Source organism: Bos javanicus, chromosome 13, assembly GCF_032452875.1.
Source record: "Bos javanicus breed banteng chromosome 13, ARS-OSU_banteng_1.0, whole genome shotgun sequence".
In the NCBI taxonomy this organism is placed as follows: domain Eukaryota; kingdom Metazoa; phylum Chordata; class Mammalia; order Artiodactyla; family Bovidae; genus Bos; species Bos javanicus.
In genome coordinates, this window is record NC_083880.1 from 28,521,062 (window position 1) to 28,547,796 (window position 26,735).

At 45.2% G+C, this 26,735-nt stretch overlaps 1 protein-coding gene across 9 annotated transcripts in view; it reads right to left on the reverse strand.

The window, feature by feature from the left end:
• Nucleotides 1–26,735, reverse strand: part of FRMD4A (FERM domain containing 4A) — a 749,223-nt gene that overhangs the window by 96,134 nt on the left and 626,354 nt on the right. For all 9 annotated transcript variants that reach the window (XM_061436072.1, XM_061436071.1, XM_061436069.1 and 6 more), the window contains 4 exons: nucleotides 16,748–16,831; nucleotides 11,015–11,080; nucleotides 10,715–10,772; nucleotides 4,630–4,716 (listed from right to left, as the gene is read on the reverse strand). In XM_061436072.1, coding sequence (XP_061292056.1) covers nucleotides 4,630–4,716; nucleotides 10,715–10,772; nucleotides 11,015–11,080; nucleotides 16,748–16,831 — 295 coding nt within the window. The remainder of the gene's footprint in view (nucleotides 1–4,629; nucleotides 4,717–10,714; nucleotides 10,773–11,014; nucleotides 11,081–16,747; nucleotides 16,832–26,735) is intronic.

Sequence of the window (26,735 nt, forward strand, 5' to 3'; positions counted from 1 at the left end):
CCCCGACGGAGGCACCTGAGTGCATTCTCACAGGAGACTGCTGAGGGCCTGTTTCTGGCTGCGTGCATGATCTGCTGATGCTACTGCAGCCGAGGACGCCGAGAGATGCCTCCAGCTCCTCTGAAGGCAAAGGTGCGGCTCACCCTGGTCCTGCCCCTACTTGAAAGCTGGCTCCCATTGTCTTGGTGCCATGGGGCCTAGCTGCTGTAACTGGGTCAGAGTGTTAGGGAGACTCCTGCCTGGGCTGGAGGGGCAGTTGTTGCTACAAAAGGGCCTTCAGGTGCCCAGAACTGGGTGCCACTCCCCGTTTAACTGAGCACTGCAGGGGGCCCGGGTGGCGAGCTCTGCCTGGCCCCCTTTGCCAGGGTGTGATTGCTGCCTGCAGGGCCATCCCTCATTCAGAGCCAGCCCAAACTTGAGCCCTGTGCCCAGCTCCCCAAGTGCAGAGGCCCTGCCGGGCACACCTGCCATGCCTGGCTGATCCTCCTTGAGTCTGAATTCGGAAAGGACCCACCGCTGGCCGCAGGAGTGATCCTCAACTCTGCCCACCATGTCAGAATTGACTGTGAGGCTTTCTAGACATCCAGCGGCTGGGTCAGAAATGAGAGGGGGAGGGATCAGGGAAGACTGGGGCCTCTGTCCATTCTGAGAGTTTCATGTGAGTTTCCAATCTTTCGCTGAAGACAGATTTGGGGCACTCATACATAAATGTGCACCGGTGGTCACTACCACGTGCCTGCGTCTCCTTAGATTCACAGGTCTGGAGCCTGGGAGTGTGCTCTGTGCATTCAGAGACTCTCAGGTGCCTTACGTGGAAGAAAGATGGCCTTTTTATGATGGTGATGGTGCTGGCTACGAGCAAAAGGGACAAGCGCCCTGCCTCGTGTTCCCTGAAGCTGGGACCTCTTCACTACAGCTCAGGCTAAGTCTTTAGGGCCCACGGCATGTCTCAGCAGAGGTGGATACCCCTTGGGCTAATGAAATTTCTGCTCTTCTCCTCATGGGCTTTTCAGAGTTCTTAATTTTGTATTCCAATTGCACATTTATTTCCTAAAGAGGGCTCCCCAAGTTATAGTAGGATCAGGGTGTCCCGGTCCCCAGCCTGCCCTTCAGCCTCACAAGGAATGTCACGATGGGAAACTGAAATTCACTTATGGCTACTGTAATTTTTTCAGTGTTCTGAGTACCTCTCCCGCTCCTCTCTCTGTTCAGTTCTGATTTGGAAATTGATACTGTTGAGCTCCAACTGAAAACTCACTGCCTATCTGCCAAGGCTACCCGAACGCCCCATCAGCCTAAGACGTGGCATGTCCTAAATTGCTCTTCTTTCCCCTTCTCTAACATCCCAGGATCTGGTCAATCAAGAAGCCTGGGAGTTGTTCCAGGTTCTCCTCCTTCTCTGACTGCCATCCTCTCACCCCCTGCCATTGATCAGTCACATCACCTTCTAAACATCTCTCTTCCAATTCCCCTTCTCCACCCCCAGCACTGACAGCCACCCGCAAGCCCCCACCAGTTCAGACCTACACTAGTGTAATGATGTCCCAGTCTGCAACTATTATCCTGTATCACTCCACTCATCCTCCACCAGCTGTCAGAATGATGTTCCTCTGGCTATGGAAGTCCGAAATGGCCACTCGTCTGCTTCTGCCTCAAAGAGGATATCTCCCTAGCAAATCCTCAGGATTCTGGATGCTGGAGCCCCATCAGCCTCCTCTCCCGCTACGTTCCTGCCCCAGTGGTGCTGCGTGCGTCTCCATCACACCATGCTCCTCTCCTCAAGGTGCTTTCATGCACACCTGTGTGTCTCCTCACCCCACTGGTCCATCTTCAATACCTCTGCACCATCGTAAGATACAGCTCCTTCTCTGTAAGCCCAGCCAATTCATTATCAACCCTCACGCAGACCTGTCTTATCTGTAAGATGCAATCATTACACCTCTCTTTCTAATAGCCTGGCAGGACCTGAGGACCTGATGTGTGTCTTATCTCAGAACCCTGCAGTCTACTTGGTGCATAGAGGGTATGAAATACACATTTCTGAAGGAACGAAGAAACGAATGAATAATGACTCTGATGGCCTGGTTGTCCCTCTGTTAGTGATAGACTTGAGAATCCCAAGTGCTTCCTTAGAGGACACAGAAGCAGGCAACATTTTCAGTAACAACTCAGTTTGAATACAGTCAGTATCCTGAATACATGTATTCCCCTGCTAACATTTTTAATCCACTGACCTGCATAAATTCAATCAATGAGAGTAAATTGTCTTATTCAAAGGGTGATTATTCACACATTTTGCTTTCCACTTTTCATTATTTTGAAGTCTCTTTTGGAGTCTTACAGGAATAGTTACAATTTATTGAACCCCTGTGCTGCATTTTGTATGTTTCACAAATATCAAGGCTACCTCACTACATCTAAAACCTTCATTAGCACCTCAATTAGAGAAACAAGGCAAGCTTAAACATATTAATAAATCGAACTGAACACACACCAATACTAGTTAGCACATTTTTCAAAAACATTCAGAGGGAGAGAAGAGTTCAACCATGGGATTTTAATGAATTCCACTGTAGACCCCAATCGTCCAAGCTGGCCTTGGTCTCCACCAGTGGGGCAATTGAGAGATACATACATTGTTACTAGGACTGGTTAAAGGATCTAGGAGTCTCTGTGGCTCTTGCAAGCAGAAAAAATAGCCAAGCAGGTTGGAGAGAGGGGACAGTCAATGTACAAATGAACTTATTTACAAAACAAAGGCAGACTCACACACTTAAGAGAAGGAACTTAAGGTTGCCACTGGGGAGTCAGGGGAAGGGATAGTTACAGAGTCTGGGATAGACATGTGTACACTGCTATATTTAAAATGGATAACCAACAAGTTCCTACTGTATAGCACATAGAACTCTGCTCAATGTTATGTGGCAGCCTGGATGGGAGGGGAGTTTGGGGGAGAATGGATACATGTACATGTATGGTTGAGTCACTCTGCCATTCACCTGAAACTTTCACAATGTTGTTAAACAGCTAGGCTCCAACATAAACTAAAAAGTTTAAAAAAATAAAAAGAAGAAAGGAGTAAAGAGAAAACTCAAGAAAAAAAGCACAGAAAGTTATAAAGGTTATAAGAGAAAGAGGTAGAAAATAAACAAAAAGTTAAGAGTGTTTGAAGTACAGACCCAGTGACTGAGAAAGACAAAGAAGAAAAAATAAGAATGCAGAGTCCAAATCATGTCTTGCAGCAGGAAACTGGAGGGGTTTTGAAAATAGTCACAAAACAATCATCCCTAGAACAGCTAGGTTCCTCCTGAATTGTCCCCAAGGAAGAATTCCTCCATCACAGGCTCAGGATCTTTTCATAGAACTTAACTGACTTACTGATCAATTGAGTGAAAATCTTCCTCAATACAGAACCATTTTTTCTCTATCAGTTTAATGAGAAGCTGGCTAAGGGCAGACGTCCACTGGATAGACTACAATAAGCTTGGATGTGTAGCGTGGATTTCAATCCTGCTCATGGATAAAGCAGCTTGGAAAGCATTTTGCAGTGACATAATGAACTCATATGGCTTTTTCCCTCCAAAAGCAAGTGTGGTTTTGATAGACTTTTAATCTGTATTTCAGGGTCTGATTCGCATACTGTGTCCCCGTTTTTTTCTCTGCCTGGAGGAGCTGAATGACAGCTCTCGCCTCAGAGACATTTTTCCATTATAATTTTTCAATTTGTTCTGGTCTGAAAAATGTGTAGAAATGAAAACAGAAAATCCAAGTCCTGTGTCCCCTTCAAACACTTTGTTTTGGCTTTACCGGGACTCTATATACTCTGTTAAGCTTCCCTTTCTTTTTTGGCAAGGGATCTTATTTCTTCCAGATTTCTGATCACTTCTAATATGCCAGAAAATATTTACTGGATTGGCAGGCAAGCCTCTCATGCTTCTTTATTTTTCACCTCTTTTTGACCTACAATCTCTTCTTTTAGGTTCCCCCCTTTCTAAAAAAAAAAAAAAAAGAAAAGAAAACCTTTGGGAAAACTCAGATTAGCCTCAGGATTCAAGAGAGACACTCCTTCACATTCTCATTACCACAGTATCCCAGAGAATGAGGGCCAGAATGGTCTGTCAGAAGCCCGTTGTCCATCTGCTCTGGGTAAGCTGACCTAGTCTTCTTGTTCTATATGTGCTAAGTCGCTTCAGCATGTCTGACTCTTTGTGACCCCATGGACTGCAGCTCACCAGGCTCCTCTGTCCATGGAATTCTCCAGGCAAGAATACTGGAGTGGGTTGTCATGCCCTCCTCCACGGGATCTTCCCAACCCAGGGATCAAACTCGCATCTCCTGTATTTCTTGCATCGGCAGGCAGATTCTTTACCACTAGTGCCACCTGGAAATCCCCCAGTCTTCTTACCTTAAATAATTTTACAACTTCCATTGCCTTAGTGACAGGAAGGAAAAGTATTTTCCCAGAGAAGGCAGAACGGATGAGTTTGGAGTAGTTTGTGTACACCGCACTTATCAGGAGACTGGGGAGCCCAGAGGCCCTGAGGCTGCATGGCTACAATTTTTGTCACTTCTCAGCCTGTTCCTCCCTCCACCGGAGCCCCACTAGCCCACCACGGAGAGCATGCTTACCTTCCTGGGCTTGACTTTATCATGGTAGTCATACTGGAAGATGCCTTTGTAGCTCAGGCCCAGCCACCACGGTATCCCCTGCTTGTCCTAGGACATCAAAAGAAGCACGGGTAAGCAGGGGACCAGAAGAGAGAAACATGAGCCAAGAGATCTGCTTCATCTGAAGACAAAGGGAAAAGCAAATTCCTTGAAAGGGATGGACCCCATCTCTCTACGATTTACCTTGACAGGTGTGCCCCGTCATCAAAGGATGCTCAGTGATGTGACTTGGAAAGTGCCCTGGGTTGGGGACCCAACTCCACTCCTAACCAGCAGCACAGCTGTGGTTCTCTCCCCTATTCTGAGTCAAAAGCGGATGCCTTGTTCTCTGTTCTCCTCCGAAGAATTTAGGTTTTCAGCGCCGTACCCCCATCCCCACTTAGGAAAATCTGAGAGATGCTGAGCACTGACAAAATGACCTTCTGAGCCGAGGAACTGTCATTGGCTGTCAGAGCTGGAAGGAACCATGGAAACTATGAAAGGTGACTCTCCTAAAAATTTTGCCTTAAAAGATTTTAATTTTTTTTTTCCATCAGTTTTAGGTTCATGGCAAAATTGAGAGGAAGGTACAAGGATTTCCCATATATTCTCGTCCCTACAGCCTCCCGTATCAATAACATCCCACACTGGAATGGTACTTTTGTAGTAACTGATGAACCTACACTGACCCATCTCAATCACCCAGAGTCCATAGTTTCCCTCAGAATTCATTCTTGGATTGTACATTGCATAGGTCTGGACAAACATATATAGATACGTATCAATCATATAGTGTTGCACAGAGTATTTTCATTGCTCTAAAAATCCTGTGTGTTCTATCTATTTATCCCAGGTCCTGGCAACCAGGTTTGTCTTTTCCAGGATGCCATTTAGTTGGAATCATACAATATGCAGCCTTTTCAGACTGACTTCTTTCACTTAGTAATATGCATTTAAGACTCCTCTAATTAAAAAAAAAATTTTTTTTTGGAGTAGGGTTGATTTACAATATTGTGCTAGTTTCTTCTGTACAGCAAAGTGAATCAATTATACATATATCAACTCCTTTTATTTTTTCTTAAGTTGTGCATCTCTTTCTTATGTTAGCTATTTTTTTTTTTTTTGGAATGTGGACCATTTTTACAGTCTTTATTGAATTTGTTATAATATTGCTTCTGTCTCATGTTCTGGCCCTTTGGCCCCGAGGCGTGTGGGATTCTAGATCCCTGACCAGGGACTGAACCAGCACCCTCTGCATTGGAAGGGAAAGCCTTAAGCACTGGACCACCAGGGAAGTCCCAAACTCCTCTCATTTTAGAGACAAAGAAATCATGCAAATGTTGTGTCCTGCTGTACACAGGACCCCCCTTCCCCTCTCCCCAGCCCCCAGCAGGCCGATGGCAGTGCAGGGCGAGCAGGTGCTTCCCAGTGTGTCCTGCTCACTTACAAAGACAGCGGCTTCCGGGCTGGCCTGGGTGACTCAGGCTACAGGTCAAAGTAACAAAACTGAAGCCTAGACACTCCGGGGGCAGAATGAGAAATGCCAAGACCCTCTGTTTATTCCTTTAACAGAGACTTCTGGCCCCTAGATGGTTAATCTCCATTCAAGTAGGGTGATTGTTAATGAGAAGATCCCAAATGCTAGGAGCTGGCAGTGGGCATATGAAGCAGCCTTTCCCTGGATTTAATTGCCACATGGATGAATGGCCTAATAGAACCCACAGAGGACGTCCTGAAAACTCAAAGTTGGCTTCAGGGTTTTGCGGGGCATGAGTTTATGCTTCAAGGTAAGCATAAAGGTAAAAAGCAAAAGAACTACATTTTGAATTTTTAGAAGAGCTTCTAAATTTCTTTAAAGGTATGGAAAGTGCCCATATGATTGCACTGGTTTTGGAGACCAGAATAAGAGGACAGATGAAGGCCACTGTGGTTTCAGATTGTTGAGGCAAGAGGTGTCATCACACCAAGATATGTGGCATCTGTGAAATATACACGGAAGGCCACCAAACAGTGAGTCTCGATATCGTTGCTTAGGCTCTTTCTCCAAGTAAGTGGGAGAGCAATCCCTCAAGCTTGAGATTCCAAGAGTCAAACACACAGGCACACTTGGCACCCAGAAATTCACAAACAGCAAAGGAGCATATTCTAAAGTTTTATTGGATAGCAGAGAGCATGCATATCAGAGGTTGTCCTTTTGTCATGTTCCAGGGCTGACGAGGAAACAGAATTCAAGTTTACGCTGTGTTCGTAAAACCCAGATGAAGTTCTATCTGAAAGCCTTTTCATCTAGGTATCTCAACCTATCTCTGCTGCTGCTGCTGCTAAGTCGCTTCAGTCGTGTCCGACTCTGTGCGACCCCATAGACGGCAGCCCACCAGGCTCCCCGTCCCTGGGATTCTCCAGGCAAGAACACTGGAGTGGGTTGCCATTTCCTTCTCCAATGCATGAAAGTGAAAAGTGAAAGTGAAGTCTCTCTGTCGTGCCCGACTCTTAGCAACCTATCTCAATAGTCTTCTAATACTTAGAAAATTTTTGTGGAGTAGTTGGTGAAGCAAATTTCTTAATCTCCATTTTATTTGTTTATTTTATTATATACACACACACGTATATTATCTTCATTTATTTATCTTTGGCTGTGCTGAGTCTTCGCTGCTTCTCGGGATTTTTCTCTCGTTGTGACAAGCAGGGGCTACTCTCTAGTTGCGGTGTGCCAGCTTCTCAGCGTGGTGGCTTCTCTTATCGGGAAGCACAGGATCCAGGGTGCTTTAGCTTCAGTAGTTGTGGCATATCCACTCAGTAGTTGCAGTTCCCAGGCTCCAGAGCACTGGCTCAGTGGCACATAGGATTACTTCCTCCACGACATGTGGGATCTTCCCAGACCAGTGACTGAACCTGTGTCTTCTGTACTGGTAGGCAAATTCTTTACCACAGAGCCACCAAGGAAGCCTCGATTTACTTTCAATATATGTTTATTTATTTAGCTGGGTCAGGTCTTAGTTGCAGCTTGTGGTTGTCATGTGGGACCTTTCATTGTGCAGCTTGAGCTCAGCAGTTACAGTGCAGGGCTTCTGGATCTGTGGTGTGTGAGCTTAATTTCTCTGTGGCATGTGGGATCTTAGTTCCCTGACCAGGGATAGAACCTGTGTCTCCTGCCTTGCAAGGTGTTTCCTCAACCACTGGACACCAGGGAAATCCCTTAATCTCTCTTTTAATTATGAGTAGCAGAGGTGAGATCATGCTTAGGACAAACAGCAAATCAGAGTATGAAATGGAGTCAGGGCTTCCTGAATTACTGGCTCCATTAATGAACTCAGACCTCTCCACTAAACATCACTGTGGAATATTTCCACAAGTGACAGAGAGACTTACAGTTTGATTTCTGTGATATGCCTCTTGTAATAATGTCAGGACTATTGCTGGCCCCTCCTGTTTCCTTTATGGTAGCAAGACGGCAAAATGGACATGGGCTCTACTCTCACTCACAGTGTAAGAGTTGAACCCTGGCAGCCAGCAGGGGGGATTTTGAATTTCTTTTCACGATCAATTCAATTTCCTTTTGGGGAGTTGACTGCCCACTGATTTCAGTGATCATATCCCCGGCAGAGCGATACAGGGATTGTCTCCTCAGATGATGCACACTTTTCATGTGGGACAGAATTTAGCCCAGAAGCCCAGGTCATACTTCTCATGACAAGACTATATCTTAGACTTGAGAGAGGCAGGGATGACTGCCATGGTTCTGAGTTCTGTGCATCACGGTGAAGAGAGATAAAGAGCTTCCACTGGTGGGAAGGGTGTTGGAAGGACATCAGGAAGAACTGAACCACTGCAGGCTGTGATAGATCTGGAGATGAGCTGCTGGGTGGGACTGCACCCACATATGCTTCAAAACTGGACTCCACAAATGTCACTCTGATATCTGTTCCCATCATGGAAACGCATACATCCAACTACTCGATTCAATTCTCAATAAAGGCACTTGGTAAATATTTGCTGGGCACCTACTACATTCCAGGCACTATGCTAGATTCTGCTGGATTCCAGGAATATATAACAGAATACAACACAGTCTTTGCTATCAGAAGGCTGCAGTTTAGAGGAAGATACAGGCCATTAAATGCACACCAAGGATGTGTAAAATGCCGTTGAAGCTGCCGTGGTGACACAATAATGAATGAAACACGGCACACTCTGGTCTAAAAGAATTAAAAATACAGTCAGGTGGGGCTTCCCTGGCAGTCTAGTGGTTAAGAATACACCTTGCAATGCAAGAGATACTAGTTCGATCCCTGATCCAGGAACATCCCATATATCACGGAGCAACTAAGCGTGTGTGCCACTACTGAAGCTCGAGTGCCTAGAGCCAGTGCTCTGCAACAAGAAGCCACCACAATGAGATGACCGAGCACTGCAATGAAGAGTAGCCACCACTCACTGCAACTGGAGAAAGCCTGCATGTAGCAACAAAGACCAGTCACAGACAAAAAATAAAGTAAATAAATAAATCTTAAAAAAAAAAAATACAGTCAGGTAGAAACATGGGGAAGGAAGTTGGTGGGCAAGCCTGAGAATATCGGGTTGCTTGGTGGGACTGTCTTGCATTCAGAAGGGTTTTCTGTTCCTTTTGTCCTGACTTGGGACAATGACTTCGATAAACTTCACGTCAGGGTAAATGAAGGAAAGGAAGTTATCCTTTCTCAGGATAGAAAAAAGAGCCTGGGAACATCATTATCCACTATTTCAAAGAATGGATCCCAGTCTTGGACATTATGTATCAAATGTAAAAGAATTTACAATGGGGCCAGTGTCACATTGGACTTGCCATCAGCATATTTAAGAAGATAGAGGCTGTTGATTTCTCAACCCATAGTCCCACTTCTCCTATTTGGCTGCCTACATGGCATTTGACCACCAAGAGAAACACTGTTCATTCTGCTTAAGTTTTTGTTCTCTATAGTTCTTTGGAATCTTCCTACTGAGAGGCTCTGTGGTCCTGATCTCCAGGATTCTTCTGAGAATTGAAAGGAAGTAGGCATTTATCAAAAACCTCAGATATGCAGATGACACCACCCTTATGGCAGAAAGTGAAGAGGAACTAAAAAGCCTCTTGATTAAAGTGAAAGAGGAGAGTGAAAAAGTTGGCTTAAAGCTCAACAGTCAGAAAATGAAGATCATGGCATCCAGCCCCATCACTTCATGGGAAATAGATGGGGAAACAATGGAAACAGTGTCAGACTTTATTTTTGGGGGCTCCAAAATCACTGCAGATGGTGACTGCAGCCATGAAATTAAAAGACACTTACTCCTTGGAAGAAAATTTATGACCAACCTAGATAGCATATTGAAAAGCAGAGACATTACTTTGCCAACAAAGGTCTGTCTAGTCAAGGCTATGGTTTTTCCAGTGGTCATGTATAGATGTGAGAGTTGGACTATGAAGAAAGCTGAGTGCCGAAGAATTGATGCTTTTGAACTGTGGTGTTGGAGAAGACTCTTGAGAGTCCCTTGGACTGCAAGGAGATCCAACCAGTCCATTCTGAAGGAGATTAGCCCTGGGTGTTCTTTGGAAGAAATGATGCTAAAGCTGAAAGTACTTTGGCCACCTCATGAGAAGAGTTGACTCACTGGAAAAGACCCTGATGTTGGGAGGGATTGGGGGCAGGAGGAGAAGGAGACGACAGAGGATGAGATGGCTCAATGGCATCACCAACTCGATGGACGTGAGTTTGAGTGAACTCTGGGAGATGGTGATGGACAAGGAGGCCTGGCGTGCTACGATTCATGGGGTCGCAAAGAGTTGGACATGACTGAGTGACTGAACCAAACTGAACTGAACTGAGGCATTTATCACACCCACTTCACAAAAGGGAAAGTAAATTTTGGAGTGTCTTTGAATCAAGTCTTACTACACTAGTTGGGGGTGTTCCACTGTCCCAACTCCCCCAGCACGTGATCTCCCTGACCGAGTACTCCCCAAACCCCAAAAAACTTCACTAAGATTAAAAATAAAGAAATGAAAATCTTTTTTAGGGCGTGTTGGCAATGTTCACCAAATGAGCTCACTTACCTTCACTGCGTAATAGTGAACTCCATAGGTTGGGAGAGACTCTACGATGCTCATGTAGCTGTGAAAACAAAACAAAACAACACACACACACACACAACGTGGTTATTCAGCAGAACTGGTATCATACGCACATTGGTGTCTGTGTGTACATGATAAAAGTTCTCTGAATGGTTATTTACTTAAAAATTAAATGGAACCACCATCCACTGGAGTCTCTCCCAGAAGAACTGAACACCCCTGACATGTTCTATGTGAACACGCACACAACCTCATCAGCACTGGGAGGGGTGAGGTACTTACTTCACGATGGCTTGGCCTCTGGTCTGGCCGTTGAGTTTCTTGTAGTGCTCGATGACCCGGTCCTCACTAGAACGAGAGGAAAAGGAGTCTCTACCTTAGTCTCCAGGTGACAGCCCCGAGCCCTCCTCAGGAAAAGACTATGAGCCCCACATCCTCACAAGAAGTTCCAAGGAGCCAACAGCTCCTGGAAGAATGATTTGTCCTGGAAGCAGCATTTTGAAACCCAGCCGAAGTGAGATGTCCGGGGCAACAGAAGTACCAAAAGAGTCCACTTTCCCCTCAGAGGACTCACTGCTCTTTGTCTTGAGTTTGGCTCAGGTTCGGGGGGTTAGACTCCTTGTGGGAGCAGAGGATGAAAGGAGCACGCATCCCAGTGGGGAGGGACACAGGACGAGGACAGGCAGATAGCCACTGCTGGGGGTCCACGTGGATGCTTCGGGCAACCTCGGTCAGGCCCTCCTCCCCTCCTAAACTCCAGCTGCCCAGTCAGGGGGAAGGAGGTGCTGACCTCAACACGACATTCATGGCCTCTCTACCCTGTTAGCAGTTAATAGCTCAGGGTGTCCAGGGAGGATCGGAAAGTTCGGGAATTTGGGGCTGGTTAACACAAATCAACCTCAGATAGGCAGATGACACCACTCTTTCGGCAGAAAGTGAAGAGGAACTAAAAAGCCTCTTGTTCAAAGTGAAAGAGGAGAGTGAAAAAGTTGGCTTAAAGCTCAACATTCAGAAAATGAAGATCATGGCATCTGGTCCCATCACTTCATGGGAAATAGATGGGGAAACAGTGGAAACAGTGGCTGACTTTATTTTTTTGGGCTCCAAAATCACTGCAGATGGTGACTGCAGCCATGAAAGCTTACTCCTTGGAAGGAAAGTTATGACCAACCTAGACAGCATATTGAAAAGCAGAGACATTACTTTGCCAACAAGGGTCCATCTAGCCAAGGCTATGGTTTTTCCAGTGGTCATGTATGGATGTGAGAGTTGGACTGTGAAGAAAGCTGAGCGCTGAAGAATTGATGCTTTTGAACTGTGGTGTTGGAGAAGACTCTTGAGGGTCCCTTGGACTGCAAGGAGACCCAACCAGTCCATTCTAAAGGAGATCAGTCCTGGGTGTTCATTGGAAGGATGATGCTAAAGCTGAAATTCCAGTACTTTGGCCACCTCATGCGAAGAGTTGACTCATTGGAAAAGACTCTGATGCTGGGAGGGATTAGGGGCAGGAGGAGAAGGGGACGGCAGAGGATGAGATGGTTGGATGGCATCATGGACTCGATGGACATGAGTTTGACTAAACTCCAAGAGTTGGTGATGGACAGGGAGGCCTGGCATGCTGTGATTCAGAGGGGTTGCAAAGAGTCAGACACGACTGAGCAACTGAAGTGAACTGAACACAAATCATAGAGCAATAAAATGCCCACAGCAGCATTGTGAGATAAGGCAGCTACCAGAAGTCAGATGGGGACCCAGTAACCTTCTGAAATCTCAGATCTAACATAGCAAGAGGTTAGCTCACTCCTTTAGGGGCATGGGGGCTTCACCCTCCTGTGACAAGGCAGACAGTATGAAGGGCCTCCTGGGAAGTGACCCTGTACCCCGCTGCCTTTGGAAATGCCAAGCCCAACTCTGGAACCACATTCCACCTATTGGGGGGTCAAGTCCAAAAGCCTGGCCTCTGGGACCTTGGAACCTTCTTCCTCAGGCCTCCACCTTACTCTTCCTCCCCACAGCCTGTGGACTCCACGATGGGAGGTAATTCCAGGGATGAACCCTCAAGACCTCCTCAGTTGAACTTCATGATCTATGATTCATTTATTATCCCAGAGCAGATCGAAAGCCTTTTTTCATCCACCTCTTATTAGTGAGGCCACTTCTGGGGAGCGGAGCACACATTCTGTATGTTCATTACCGAGTACTTGGGGGTAGTTTATTTTTTGTTTAGTTACTCTCTTAATCTTCTGTGAATATCTCTGCATGTTAGTATTCTGAAATTTGACTTGTACAAGATTGGCCCCTGGCAGGAAAGTGTCTTTCCTGACGTCCAAGATGGGGAATGACTGGCTACGAGGGGCCTTTGTCTAGCTGAGAGTCAAGTCTATGGGGTCCGAGCACCCTCTCTTCAGAAAAGGGCAGAGGCAGCCATGTTTCTCCTTAGTTCCCACACACCTCACACCGTGGCGGCTCTGCACTGAGGGGGACAAGGCCCTCTCCTGACAGAAAATTCTCCAAAAGTGTCCTTGCTTGGGTGGATGCCAGCCTCACAGACCATCAGAGTGGGGTCAGGACATTCTGGGGTCACCCTTCCAGCTTCCTCCCCAGCTACCCACTGAATCAAGAGCTGGGTGGGCACACGATGATGTAGCATTTAGGGAGGCTGACCCTCAGATCCAGGGTCAAGCCACACAGTATAGCTACGAGCCCGCTTCCTTGGTATAGAGTCGCAGAGAGGGTTCCCTGCTCCCTAGGCTGGGATGGGGGTGTGGAATTCAATACAGCGCTGTAGTGGTGAACACCAGCATGGCTCAGGAAAAACACCAGCGGGGTCAGAAACACCAGCAGGCAGCTGTGCAGCTGTTCATAAACTAAATGGCCTGACCCTTGGGGCCTCACTGAGCCTGACAGCTGCAAGGATCTGCCACCCCACCCTCTCCCGCCTAGTTTCTCCTGCTGTTTGAGACCCTCTGAGGCCTCAGTATCTTCCTTCTTCCTTGGCTTTCCCCTCTCTGTCTGTCCCAGTGGAAACACCGTGGGCAGGCATGTGACAGCAGCTGCCACGCTTCCCCTCCACTCCCTGTCCCTCCATGGGGACTGACAGACGATCATGGCACTGACCACCCCTCCATGGGATTACTATCAGAGACCCACCAGCCAGAGGAAATGGAATCCCCAAACACCATTTGGAGGGTATGGTGTTACATGAAGCAAAAAGGCAAGTGACCCAGGCTGATAGTGCCCCTAGGCAGGGGCTGGCTCGCGCTGTTAAGGTCAGTCATCTCTGCATACAGGGAACCCAGAAACAAGCCGACGGCCACAGGGCTCCCTGTCTCAGAGGAGCTGTCAGCCTGCAGGGGCCAATGATTTCAGAGTAAAGGAAGACATCCCCTCACGCCCTGTCTGGGTGTATTTGTGGTCCCGCATCAAGAGAAGCCAGGTCAGGGCCCTGATGCTGCCCCCTGTCCCGGGGCCCTGGGCACTGCGTGACTCAACGCCACCCTCCCATAAGGAGATCACACAGGGCGAGAAGTCCAAGCCTGTGGAACGCTTGGGGAAAATGAGCAGAAAGGATTACTGGGTGACGATCTGGCATTATTGTGTACCACTCACAACTTTCTAACTGCATTATGTGCTTGTTTATTAATATTTCCTCTCTTAATTACAGTCTGGATTTGGCTGCTAAGGTTAGTCCCATTTTACAGATGGAAAATTAAGGCAGCAGAGCTTCCTGGATTGTCATTACCCCGCAGCTCAGAGACATGGCTGGGGTCCTAAACCTGCTGTTCTGCTCACTAGGCTGCAATGCCTTCCCTGGCTAGTGTGGACAGGATCCCTACGGCTTATTTAGGCCTGAAGGTTGTCCACTGCATCTGTGTATGGGCACTTTTTTTTTTTTTAAGCTATGCATCATGACAATGGTTCATGCCACTGGCCTGTTTGTGTAGAAGCTGAGCTGTAGAACCTGGGGGCACCTGCTTCAAAAGCATCCCTCCCTTTGTCTTGTCATCCTCCTAGGACATTTAGACAGTAACACGGTGCCTCTGGGTCCAAAAGGGTGGGCCTGGTCACAGAGATGCAGGGCTGTTCTGGCAGGACAGCTAGAGACGTGGATGAGGATGAAGCCGTTCATGCTGACAAAAGAGAGAGCACCAGCGTGAAGGAAGGAGTCACGGCTCAGTGATGATGTTTGCGCACAGAGCAGGCTGTGGAGATAACCCAGAAGAAAACCCAGAGACAGGAAGGAGAGAGATGAAAGGAGGACTTCCCAGCTCTGAAAGGAGCAGCCAGGGTGTAAGCAACATTTGGAAACATACAAATGAGATAACTGAGGGATTCGTTAGGCTCAAAGCAACTCTGACTCCAGACAAGCCAGCAACATTACAGCCTCTGCCGGCTAATGCATTTCACCAGGTAGGAACTACCAGTTTTGTGAATTATCTCCTTGCAGCTCCAGTCCCTTCATCACTGGTTTCCTGAAAATAAACCGCTGGGAGGACAGAGAAGGTAAGGCCCAGGGAGCATGAGGAATTCGGTAGAGGGCAATTTGTTTCCACACAAAAGGAAACAAGAGTGCCATCTGGGGTGTTTGTATGTGCACGCTGCCAGGCTGGAAGTCTGGAAACGGACACATGCAAAGTCTTTGTGTGTTAAACCAGTCTTGTTCTTTGAAGGCACATTATAAGGCTCTGAGCACTGTTTATCACACCTATGCTACCAAAAAAAGACTGGCCACAAAACAGTTCAGAGAAATGAAACCGAGAGTGTCGGCACACAGGTGGAAGCTCCCAGTCTCAGGGTTCAGCCCTTTTATTTCCTGTCCAGCTGCCCGGTCACTTGGTCTCTTGGCAAGACATGATTTATGTCCTGGAGTTTCATTCTGCTAATGCCCTCCACAGTAACATGCACCCCATCCCAGCCAAAGGAGTCCCCTGAAGCCATCCGGATGACTGAACAACTAGTCTGACAACTGGAAAGGTGTCTGGTGGCTCAGATAGTAAAGCGTCTGCCTACAATGCAGGATCCCTGGGTTGGGAAGATCCCCTGGAGAAAGAAATGGCACCCCACTCCAGTGTTCTTGCCTGGAGAATCCCATGGATGGAGGAGCCTGGTGGGCTACAGTCCATGGGGTTGCAAAGAGTTGGACACGACTGAGCGACTTCACTTTCTAGACAAGATGAAATGTTATTAAACTGTAAACTTCATAAAGTGCATTAGAGAAATGCTGAAAAGTCATATGTTATAATGCAACAAAATTGACTTGTTCTGTGATTTATATCTTATTATTTTTAAATAAAAGCCCTTACAGAAGCCTAACAAAAAGTGCTTTTGGTTACAGAGTCATAAGAATGATTAGGGAAGTGGCGTTTTCCTTTCAAAGGATAGTGGTTGGGGCTCGCTGGCCCTACAGTATTTCAACACACTACCCAGCCATGCAAACCCCACTCCACTGTGACCTGAACCACAATCCGGGAAGAGTTCAAACGCCTGATTCATTGAGAATCAGTAGTGTAGGGCCTAACAGATGAACTATGGTGTAATGTTACACGGCAGCTACATCGGGAGATATGAAACATTGTGGGAAAAGGAAAGAATCAACCTCCCTCTTCTGTAAAGAGGAAAGCCCTCTCATCCTCCCACATCTCAAAATCCCACACATCCTGTCATCAAATGACAAGGATCCCAAAGCGAAATTCTAGCAGTCCATGAAGGGATCTCCAAGGAGGCAAGGCATCCAAAGTGAAATTTTAGAAGTTTTCCCTTTTATTAAAAAAAAAAAGAGGAAAAGAAAGAAAATAGGAAAAACAGCTCTCATATTCCGTGTCATTTAAATAAATGCAAAATATGGTTTCATGAAGGCTCAGGCCACTCGATACAGTTTGGAATCGCTCTCTGATTGGGGACCAGGTTGGCCCATGGTGGTGGGGAGGGTGGACAGTCACCCGGAGTCCCCTGCCTCCCTCAAAGGGGCTCCATCCTTGGGGGGATGACTGGGGCGTGCAGAGAAAAGGGGCTTACCAGTAAGCCAGGGAGGGGTGCTCCTTCAGGGCCTGTGTGGGAAGCGCTGGCAGCTTCTTCAGGTCAGTCCTCACCACTTCATTGCTGCAAGACAGGGGCAGACAGGGGGCATGGCAGAAACACACTCGGCCCGGGAGAAGACCACTTCACCACGCCAGGAAACCCGACCCCCGCCATCTGGTCCTCATACCCCACATCTGCGCCCCTTTAGTGAAAAGGGGAGCTTTCTTTGTCCTGATTCAGTTACACAAGGGGACACACAGCATGCAGAGCCCGCTGGCCTACGCCTGTGGTGCACACAGCAGGGCAGGGTAGAGCCCTCTGGGATGCCTGAGGGTTCTTTTCAAGCCCTGCATGCCAAGCGGGCACAGATGAATGTCCCTGGGCAGCAGGAATGTGGGAGAAGAGCCACCAGTGACCCCAAAGGGGGGACCTTAGGGAGCTCCTGGGGGCCCAGTCGTGGGCTCTGAGAATGGAGCTGTTTTTGACTGTTTTTGCCTTAAACTGTTTCCCTCACTAATCTATAGGTCAGTTTTCTTTGCCTGGATTAACCACATACTAGAAACTGTTGTCCAAAATATGACAAATCAATAACATTTGCTCTTTAAAACCAAGATAATTTAAAAATTCATTATTATATAAAATATGGTGTTCTTTATAAAATGCTATTAGCCTGTTAATAAGGCATGATTTCACTATATTAAGTTATCTACATTCAGAAATCCTTGGTCTAGTGTATTAACCTCTTTCTTCCTAAGTAAAAAAGAAATTTGCACTTACTTATGTTCTGAAATATGATAATTATAATGTATTTTCAAATTCTCAAAAAATTCGACTTTAGAAATTTTTCCTATTGGAGTATAGCTGGTTTACAATGTTGTGTTAGTTTCAGGTGTACAGCAAAGTGATTCCGTTTTGAAACACAAGCTGGAATCAAGATTGCCGGGAGAAATTTCAATAACCTCAGATATGCAGATGACACCACCCTTATGGCAGAAAGAGGAACTAAAAAGCCTCTTGAAAGTGAAAGTGGAGAGTGAAAAAGTTGGCTTAAAGCTCAACATTCAGAAAACGAAGATCATGGCATCTGGTCCCATCACTTCATGGGAAATAGATGGGAAACAGGGGAAACAGTGTCAGACTTTATTTTTCTGGGCTCCAAAATCACTGCAGATGGTGACTGCAGCCATGAAATTAAAAGACGCTTACGCCTTGGAAGGAAAGTTATGACCAACCTAGATAGCATATTCAAAAGCAGAGACATTACTTTGCCAACAAAGGTCCGTCTAGTCAAGGCTATGGTTTTTCCTGTGGTCATGTATGGATGTGAGAGTTGGACTGTGAAGAAGGCTGAGCGCTGAAGAATTGATGCTTTTGAACTGTGGTGTTGGAGAAGACTTGAGAGTCCCTTGGACTGCAAGGAGATCCAACCAGTCCATTCTGAAGGAGATCAGCCCTGGGATTTCTTTGGAAGGAATGATGCTAAAGCTGAAACTCCAGTACTTTGGCCACCTCATGCAAAGAGTTGACTCATTGGAAAAGACTCTGATGCTGGGAGGGATTGGGGGCAGGAGGAGAAGGGGACGACAGAGGATGAGATGGCTGGATGGCATCACTGACTCGATGGACGTGAGTCTGAGTGAACTCCAGGAGTTGGTGATGGACAGGGAGGCCTGGCGTACTGTGATTCATGGGGTCGCAAAGAGTCGGACACGACTGAGCGACTGAACTGAACTGAACTGACTGATATTGCAAAATAATGAGCAAAGTTTTCTATGCTATACAATAGGTCCTTGGTGGTTAACCATTTTGTATATAGCAGCATGTGTATGTTAATCCCAAGCTTCTAATTTATCCCCCAAGCCCTTTCCTCTTTGGTAACCATGAATTTGTTTTCTATGTCTGTGGGTCTGTTTCTGTTTTGTATACAAGTCATTTGCTTTTGACAAGGTCCAGAAGCAACTCAGAAGGTGTGAAGCTGACTATTAGGCACTAGAAAGACGTCTTATGCCTCTGGTCCCTGGACCGGACTTTCCCTGCAGACTCACACGTTCTCAGATTTGGAAGATACTTTAAACTTGTCAAGTTTAACCAGGGGTTTTCAGAGGCTTGACTCCCCCATATGCACTCAGCAGACCTGCGTCCCCACTGGGACAAGACATCTGGGTGTTGGCCCCCACCGTCTACCTCTAGAGCCGTCGGCAGCATCCCTTTGGGATGGTTTTGGTGTGTACCAGGGTCTCTCTGTACTGGTCCACCAGAGCGTCTCGAGGGCCCTGCTGGGGAGCAGAGGCCACCCGTGGAGCCTGCCTTCACACACAGGTCTAAGCTTGGCTATAGTAGCAGCTTCCATGCTGCTCATGAAAAGCAAGGCAAAGACTGATGGCCCGGGCATTGGACAGTAGCATGTAAAAAGCAACGAGACAGGTGCTCAGTAGATAAATACAAAGGGAAGAAGGAATGCTGCAGTCACGTGACTTTCTGTGGGTCCCCAACCAGCCAGAAACGCTGCCTCCAGCCATGCCTTTTGGATGCCAAGTGTCACTGGGCAAAACCACTTCCAGACTTCGAGTTCACATACACGGTGACAAAGAAACACATGGATGTAACCTTACTGCTACTCCCTGGAAGGGCATTTTTCAAGTGGACTAAGAAACAGAAGCCTTTCCCTTCTCCAGGGGGATCAAACCCAGGTCTCCCGCATTGCAGGTGGATTCTTTACCAGCTGAGCCACAAGGGAAGCCCCACAAGAAACAGTGACAGTGAAGTTTGTGAATATTGGCTTTGAACAATCAACTGGAAAGAATAACTTAATTTGTAACTGCTGAAATCAATAAATCCAAGTCCTTGAACTGTTATCACTCAACTGGCAAGAATGTATTGATTAATAATCAATAAGTTGAATGTATTTATGGAGCCCCTGCTATTAGGAAGTAGTGTAGGAAAGATTAAAATAAAAAGGATAAGACATAGTCCTCAATCAAAAGATGCTCACAATTCAGGCCATGGAGCAAGAGGTACAAATTAGAAGACAGCCGGTGACATGGGCAGTACTGGATCATGTTGATTCAAACAACAAACTAAAACGTGTGGAGGAAAGGAAGGTCTCTGCGGGCTCTAGTGTAAAAGCAGGCTTTGGGGCAGGACCGGCATGAAGAAAAGAATAGGAATCTCATTTTTCTTCTCAGAATCCAGCAGTATGGAGGTCAGGCACTATGAACTGAAGAGATCAACCAGGGTAGGTGGTGTATAATGGGCAGCCTGGCCAAATAAAGGGCAGACTAGGCATAGGATTTTGAGGATCTTCCGTGCCAGGCTGGCAGAGTCCAAGTCTGGGTAGGAGACATTTGTCAGTGACATTTGTCAGTCACTGGAGATTTTGTTACAGGTCGCCTCCTTATGTTTAGGAAAATTCAATTCCCAAGCAGAGCTTGGGATCTTTACTCACGTGCTATTAAGACATAGCTTAAAGAAATACTCAGGTCCCCAAACACCCAAGAGCCCACAATAATGAGTTTTGGGGTCTGATCTCTGTTTATTAACCATAAGCTCCCCAAGAACAGAGATTTGATTCACTGACTCTTCAGTGCCTAGGGAGGCACTCTATGGGTTGAATTTTATTGGATGCAACTGTAAGAAAGGCGGTTAAGCTGAAGCAGGGATTTGGGTTTACTCAGACTCATCTAAAGCATATTTGGGGAAGGATGGAACTAAAGGAGGAAGGGATTGTCTTACCCACTAAACACTCATTTGTTGGCAAACAAGCATGCCTGATGAGAGTCCCAGGTCTGACATCCTGGCTGGAGCAGTAGTGGCTTTTCGAGCACTCCCCCAGGGCAAGGTGACACAGACAAACACAACAAGAAATCACAAAGGCGTGAAACCCGTCCAAATCCATTACATTCTGGAAGGGATCCAGGGCTCTTAAACCTTCCCAAAGGACAGCTATGTAGAAACGTCCTGTTTGTTTTTTTGCTGTCTGTAAACATCTGTGATAACTTAGAGGGGGACTGCCCGTCAGGCACTCTGGCCAAACTCGGACTGCAAATCACAAAGCTGCCTTAACGGGACAGCTGGTCACTCTATCTCCAGGGACTTGGGAAGCTGAAACCAAAAGAATGTGCTAGAAGTGCCCAGCTTTCTCTCTCAAGATCTTCCACTTGGACATTTCCCCCAGCGTTCAGGGTACCTGATAAATGCCAACTTATAAAACAGTCTAAAACAGTTCCTTGTTCCAAATAAATGTTAGGTTCCACTTTTATTAACAGAAAAAGAAAAAAAGGTCTCTTTGAAAGTCACTTGCTAAACTGAGAGTAAAATTGAAGTCTTCTTATTTTTAATATTTTATTTTATTCAAAACTTTAAGATAGTGATTAATGTTGCCAGCAAAAAAGTGATCTCTCAATGCTCTGTTGGTCTTTGATTTAAGGCTCTTTTTTTCTCCTTAAGATGATGGACCTTGCTTTTACTGTCTACCCAGGTCATAAAACACGCGAAGTTTGAAGGACCTACTCTGGAAATCTAAGCTTTCTAGCAATACCTCAACTAGGGGATTTGCCACAAAAAAACAGCTACAATACATTTGACCAAGACACCATAAAGTGAAGAAAGCAAGAATTAAACTTGATAGGCGTGTTAGCAAAATCCACAAGGTGCTTGTGAAAGTGAAGTCGCTCAGTCGTGTCTGACTTTGCCACCCCATGGACTGTAGCCCACCAGGCTCCTCCATCCAAGGGATTTTCCAGGCAAGAGTACTGGAGCGGGCTGCCATTTCCTTCTCCAGGAGATCTTCCTGACCCAGGGATTAAACCCAGGCCTCCCGCATTGTAGGCAGACACTTTACCATCTAAGCCACCAGGGAAGTCCTTGTTGTCCTTTAAAAGTGAGGGAATGCTTTTTCAGAAGATTCCTTCTGGGTCACGTAAGATGTTCATAATTTACAGGACAAAACTTGGGCAGATAGAACTGGCTTCACATGGAAGAATTCCTCCTGAAACCAGTGGTTTTGAGGTCCCCTGGTACTAAAACGCTACAGCACTAAAGCCAGAAGACTACACTAGTGTTACAGAAAGGATGAATGGGAACCTCAGGAGTGGTAACAGGAAGCTAATGTTCTACCAACTCCTCCACATTTCCTAAGTGTATCATGAAGGTCAAATTCTCCAGGGAGAGGGGTTTCATAAGTAAAAAAGAATATTATGGGTCCTCATTAGCCACAATTCCAAAATCTGAAAACCTCTAAGAAATAAAGCCTTCTAGGGACCTCTCTGGTGGTCCGGGGGCTAAGACCCAATGCAAGGGGGCCTGGGTTCAATCCCACATGCCACATCTAAGCACAGGCACCACAACTACTGAGCCCACACGCTGCAACTACAGAAGGCCGAGCACCGCATGAAGACCCGATGAGTCAAATAAACAATATAGAAAAAAGCCTGCTAGCCAACTGGGTGGCAAACCTAATGTTTGACCTTTCTCTCTCTTCCACTTGGTGTAGAATGTCCACATTCTGATACAGAAGTGTGAACAGACAGGGGTCCAGAGGCTGTCCCAGATATTGTCCTGGGTGTTACAGGATAGCCTGCATTACCATCTAAAACCCACAAAGCTCTCAAATCAAAAACACTGGGAAAAGCTTCAGAGATGCCCTGTGGGTCTGTATTGCTTTATCGAATGGTACAATACATCTAGAAAACTGAGACAAATGAATAAGGAGACTTGTAGATGACCTCTGCTGATTGTAATTAACTGTGAAAGAAACAATTTCTCTCCTTCCTTTCTTTTTTTTTTGTGAACCAAGCTGAAGTTCAGGTGACAGCAAAGAAGATGATTCTCTCTTCCCTATCACATACTCTCTCAGGGGTGGAGGGAGGATCACAGAGCTGGTGGCTGGGGGCAAAGCTTATGACATTTCTCTTGTCATGACACTTGGAGACACCTGGGAAGCACATGGAATCCCTCTGAGATTTTTTCCAGCATGGGACTATGGATTCCAGGCATGCATCATGGATAAATATGCCACATTAATTTGCCACCTGGATGGAGGGGCAAAGCCAGTATGTATGTGCCTTTATTTCTGATGTTAAAGGCTAATTTATCTAAATAATGATTTCTTTCTCGATTAGTGAGTTTGGTTTTCTAGGATGACAGAAACAATTTTTTTGAGTTTCTAACATAGCTGTAAACTTGTAAAATTCAAAGCAAGTTAAAAATTTTTTGTAAGCCTACAAGGTGAGGCAAGAATTTTAAGGGCACAAGAAAAAGCAACTGATTAATTTTCTACAACATTATGCTTCTGAGACAGAATCTTAATTCTGAACAACTGACATAATGTCATAGTTGTGAACCCTTTTGCTGTTATCAAGGTTAACTCAAAATGTAACATTGATATTAAAGAAATGCTTAGCAAATGAGACAAGCTGTCATAATACACAAGTTCTTCTTTCACTTTTTACTTAAAGGATTCCCATAGGATTTGAAGAATATCATCCTGCAAAATACCCTATCTGAATACTTTTCTATGTTTGGAAACTGTGAATTACACACTTGAAAAGCTCAGTGAAATGGACTGTTGTGCACAAAACAAAGCTTTCTGTAATAACTTTTCCATTTGAACATTTTGTTTCAAAATTGCAGATTCCATTCCTTTCAAAAGGTCCTGCTGGTGTGAGAGATTCCAGCTGTTTCTCTCTCAAGTCCTTTATAAGTCATGGGGAAATATCACACACTCCTTTCTCCTTTCTTGATAAAATAATATATGAGATTTATATACATTTAAATCCTTCTTACAAAAACTCTTCTTGGGGCTTCCATATGTCTCAAGCTTAACAGATGACTTTTTTCCTAGGAATTTTCCAATAGGGAAATTTGCAAGTTTGTGTATTAAAGATACTAATAGGTTACGTAAGTTGTATTCCAAATGTTGACTCTTCCAAACACAGCTGTCTGAGTCTTTTTTTTTTTTTTTTTTTACTAATTATCTAAAAGTCTCAGTAAATCTATTTCTCTTACTATATGATCATACCAGCTGCTTTCTTTCAAGAGGCCAATTAAAACACTGTAGGAAAATATACCCCAAATGATCAAATGCTCTAAGACTGCTATAAAACTGAGCTCTGACTTGCAGTAGTAAAACCACTTATGTAAGTGCAAAGTAATGATGCTGGAGGCTCAGAATTGTGATTTATAGACTGCCGCCTACAATTAATCAGCTTTCAATGCTCTTTTAGCAGGGCAAGAAAATAATGCTGCCATCTTTTAAAAGATAGTAATCTATATAAATGTTTATGTTACCAAAAAAGTCCTTTAGAAGAAAGTCAGCCCTTTGTCTTCTTTTCCTGTTGATCTTTTAAAATTCTCCGTTTAACCTGCATGTGTGTGTGTGCTGAGTGGCCTCAGTCATGTCCAACTCTATGCGACGCTATGGACTGTAGCACACCAGGCTCCTCTGTCCATGGGATTCTCCAGGCAATAATACTAGAGTGGGTTGTCATGCCCTCCTCCAGGGGATCTTCCCAACCCAGGGATGAAACCCTGGGTCTCCTGTTTCCTGCATTGGCAGGCGGGCTTTTTACCACTGAGCCACCTGGGAAGCCCTCCTTTAACCTATGACTGCCTAAAAGGCATCACCTAGTCTAACAAAAAGACAAAAAAATAAACCCACAAAACCTACAAGCCTGGAATTTTCAGATACCAGTAAGTATTATTTCATTGCATTAATTCACAAATGCTCTTAAAAAATGCAGAACAGATATCACATAAAGAACAAAAAAAATCAAGAGGGTATATTTTTTCCCCACAGAAATTTCATTTTATCTCTTAGTGAACACATGGTCCCATGGTTTACAGAAGATAAAATATTAAAAGGTCTTCATTTATTTATTTATTTATTTATTTTGCTTCTAACTGCTCTTCTAGAGACCTAAGACCAGGCAAGTCTGTGGAAGCTGAAAGGAATTTTTCGGGACAAATAAATACTCCAATTGCTCATCTAAAATGGAGTTAAAAATCAATTTCTTTTGTTAATGAAGGACCACTATTCATTTCTGTTGAGGGAGTAACGTGCTGCTCTGTATCTAAAAGTAGTATTATCGTTATTAAGGAGAATTAGAAATCTGCAGGTTGATAAATCAAGGTTACAGTAAGACTCTTACTGACCCTGGAACTCTGAGAGGCAGATATTGTCTCACTAGGACCAGCCCATAACCCGGTACAGGTGTCACAGAAACTCCTTTGACTCTGGTTGCTGTGTTTATTTGGACCTGAGAAGCTGCAGATGGAAGGCAGCTTGCCATCATCTTTAAAGCAAGCACATGATGAGCTTTGCCTAACAGGTAAGCAAAGTGTGACTCACAGATCTTTACATGGGATTTCCTCAGTATAAGCCTTTTTCAAGAGCTGACTGCTTACTGGTCCTCATAAGTCTTTCAGTGATTAGCATGGCTTTCCTGATAGCTCAGTTGGTAAAGAATCTGCCTGCAATCTGACCTGAGTTAGATCCCTGGGTTGGGATGATCCCCTGGAGAATGGAAAAGCTACCCACTCCAGGATTTTGGCCTAGAGAATTCCATGGACTCTATAGTTCATGGGGTCACAAAGAGTCAGATACGACTGACTGACTTTCACTCTCACTTTTCATCAGTACATCCGGTTATCTGTAGCAAAGGTATTTCCAGGTCTCATCAGGTGGCCCCAAGTAACCGAGCTGTCTTGATCTGGTTTCTGTAAATCTTGTTCACAAAAAATTCTACAGAACCGATTTTATTTTTTACTGCTGCTGCTGCTGCTGCTAAGTCGCTTCAGTCGTGTCCGACTCTGTGCGACCCCATGGACTGCAGCCTACCAGCCTTCTCTGTCCATGGGATTCTCCAGGCAAGAACACTAGAGTGGGTTGCCATTTCCTTACTAGTCCCTATTAATTTGTGGATGATTCTTTATATCAAAGGTAGTGTGATTTGGGAATTTATTTATTTTAACCTTATATAACTGTGCCTTGACTTCTTTATTTTTTAAAAAATTATATATTTATTTAAAAAATAATTTTATTAAAAACATTTATTTATTGGCTGTGCTAGGTCTCCATTGCTCCATGGACTTTTCTCTCGTTGTGGAAAGCGGGGGTTACTCTCTTGTAGCAGTACGCAGGCTCCTCTCGTTGCAGTGGCTTCTCCCGTTGTGAAGCACAGGTTCTATGGCGTGCAGGCTCAGTAGCTGCGGCACGTGGACTCAATGGTTGCAGTTTCTGGGCTCTAGAGCACAGGCTCAAAAATTGTGGTGCATGGCTTTGTTGCTCCAAGGCATGTGGGATCTTCCCACATCAGAGATTGAATCCTTGTCTCCTGCATTGGCAGGTAGATTCTTTACCACTGAGTCACCAGAAGCCCCAAAATATTTTTATTTATTTATTTGGCTGCCCTGAGTCTTAGCTGTGGTATGTGGGATCTAGTTCCCTGACCAGGGATTGAACTTGGGCTCCCTGCATTGGGAGCATGGAGTCTTAGCCACACTGGACCACCAGGGATGTCCTGGCAGCATAAAGTATTTTTAATCAATTCACTGATTTGGTAAAATGTTTAAAATGATCTTTTTTCCTTTTTTTCGGTGGCCCACTTTCAGAAGGGCTGACAGAAGGTAAAAAGTGAGGCTATTCTCAAAACCAGAGTATAAAGATTAGACACTAGGGTTTTCAGTTAAGATCTCTTTAGGGACAAAAGCAAAAAAAAAATCAAGTTCTGTAAGTAGTAACTTGCTTAGTACAGTGTACTAAGAAATCTTCTATTAAATTAAAATGTAACTATACAATTTGAAAGTCCTGTTCAGTCGATTAAATTAGGTGTTCCCTGCATTAGCTTTTTTTTTTTTTTGACCTTTTAAAAGGTGAGAATATTATTTTTCTACAGAAACCCAATGTTTAAAAAAAAGAGTGAAGTAAGCCAGAAGGAAAAACACCAATAGAGTATACTAACGCATATATATGGAATTTAGAAAGATG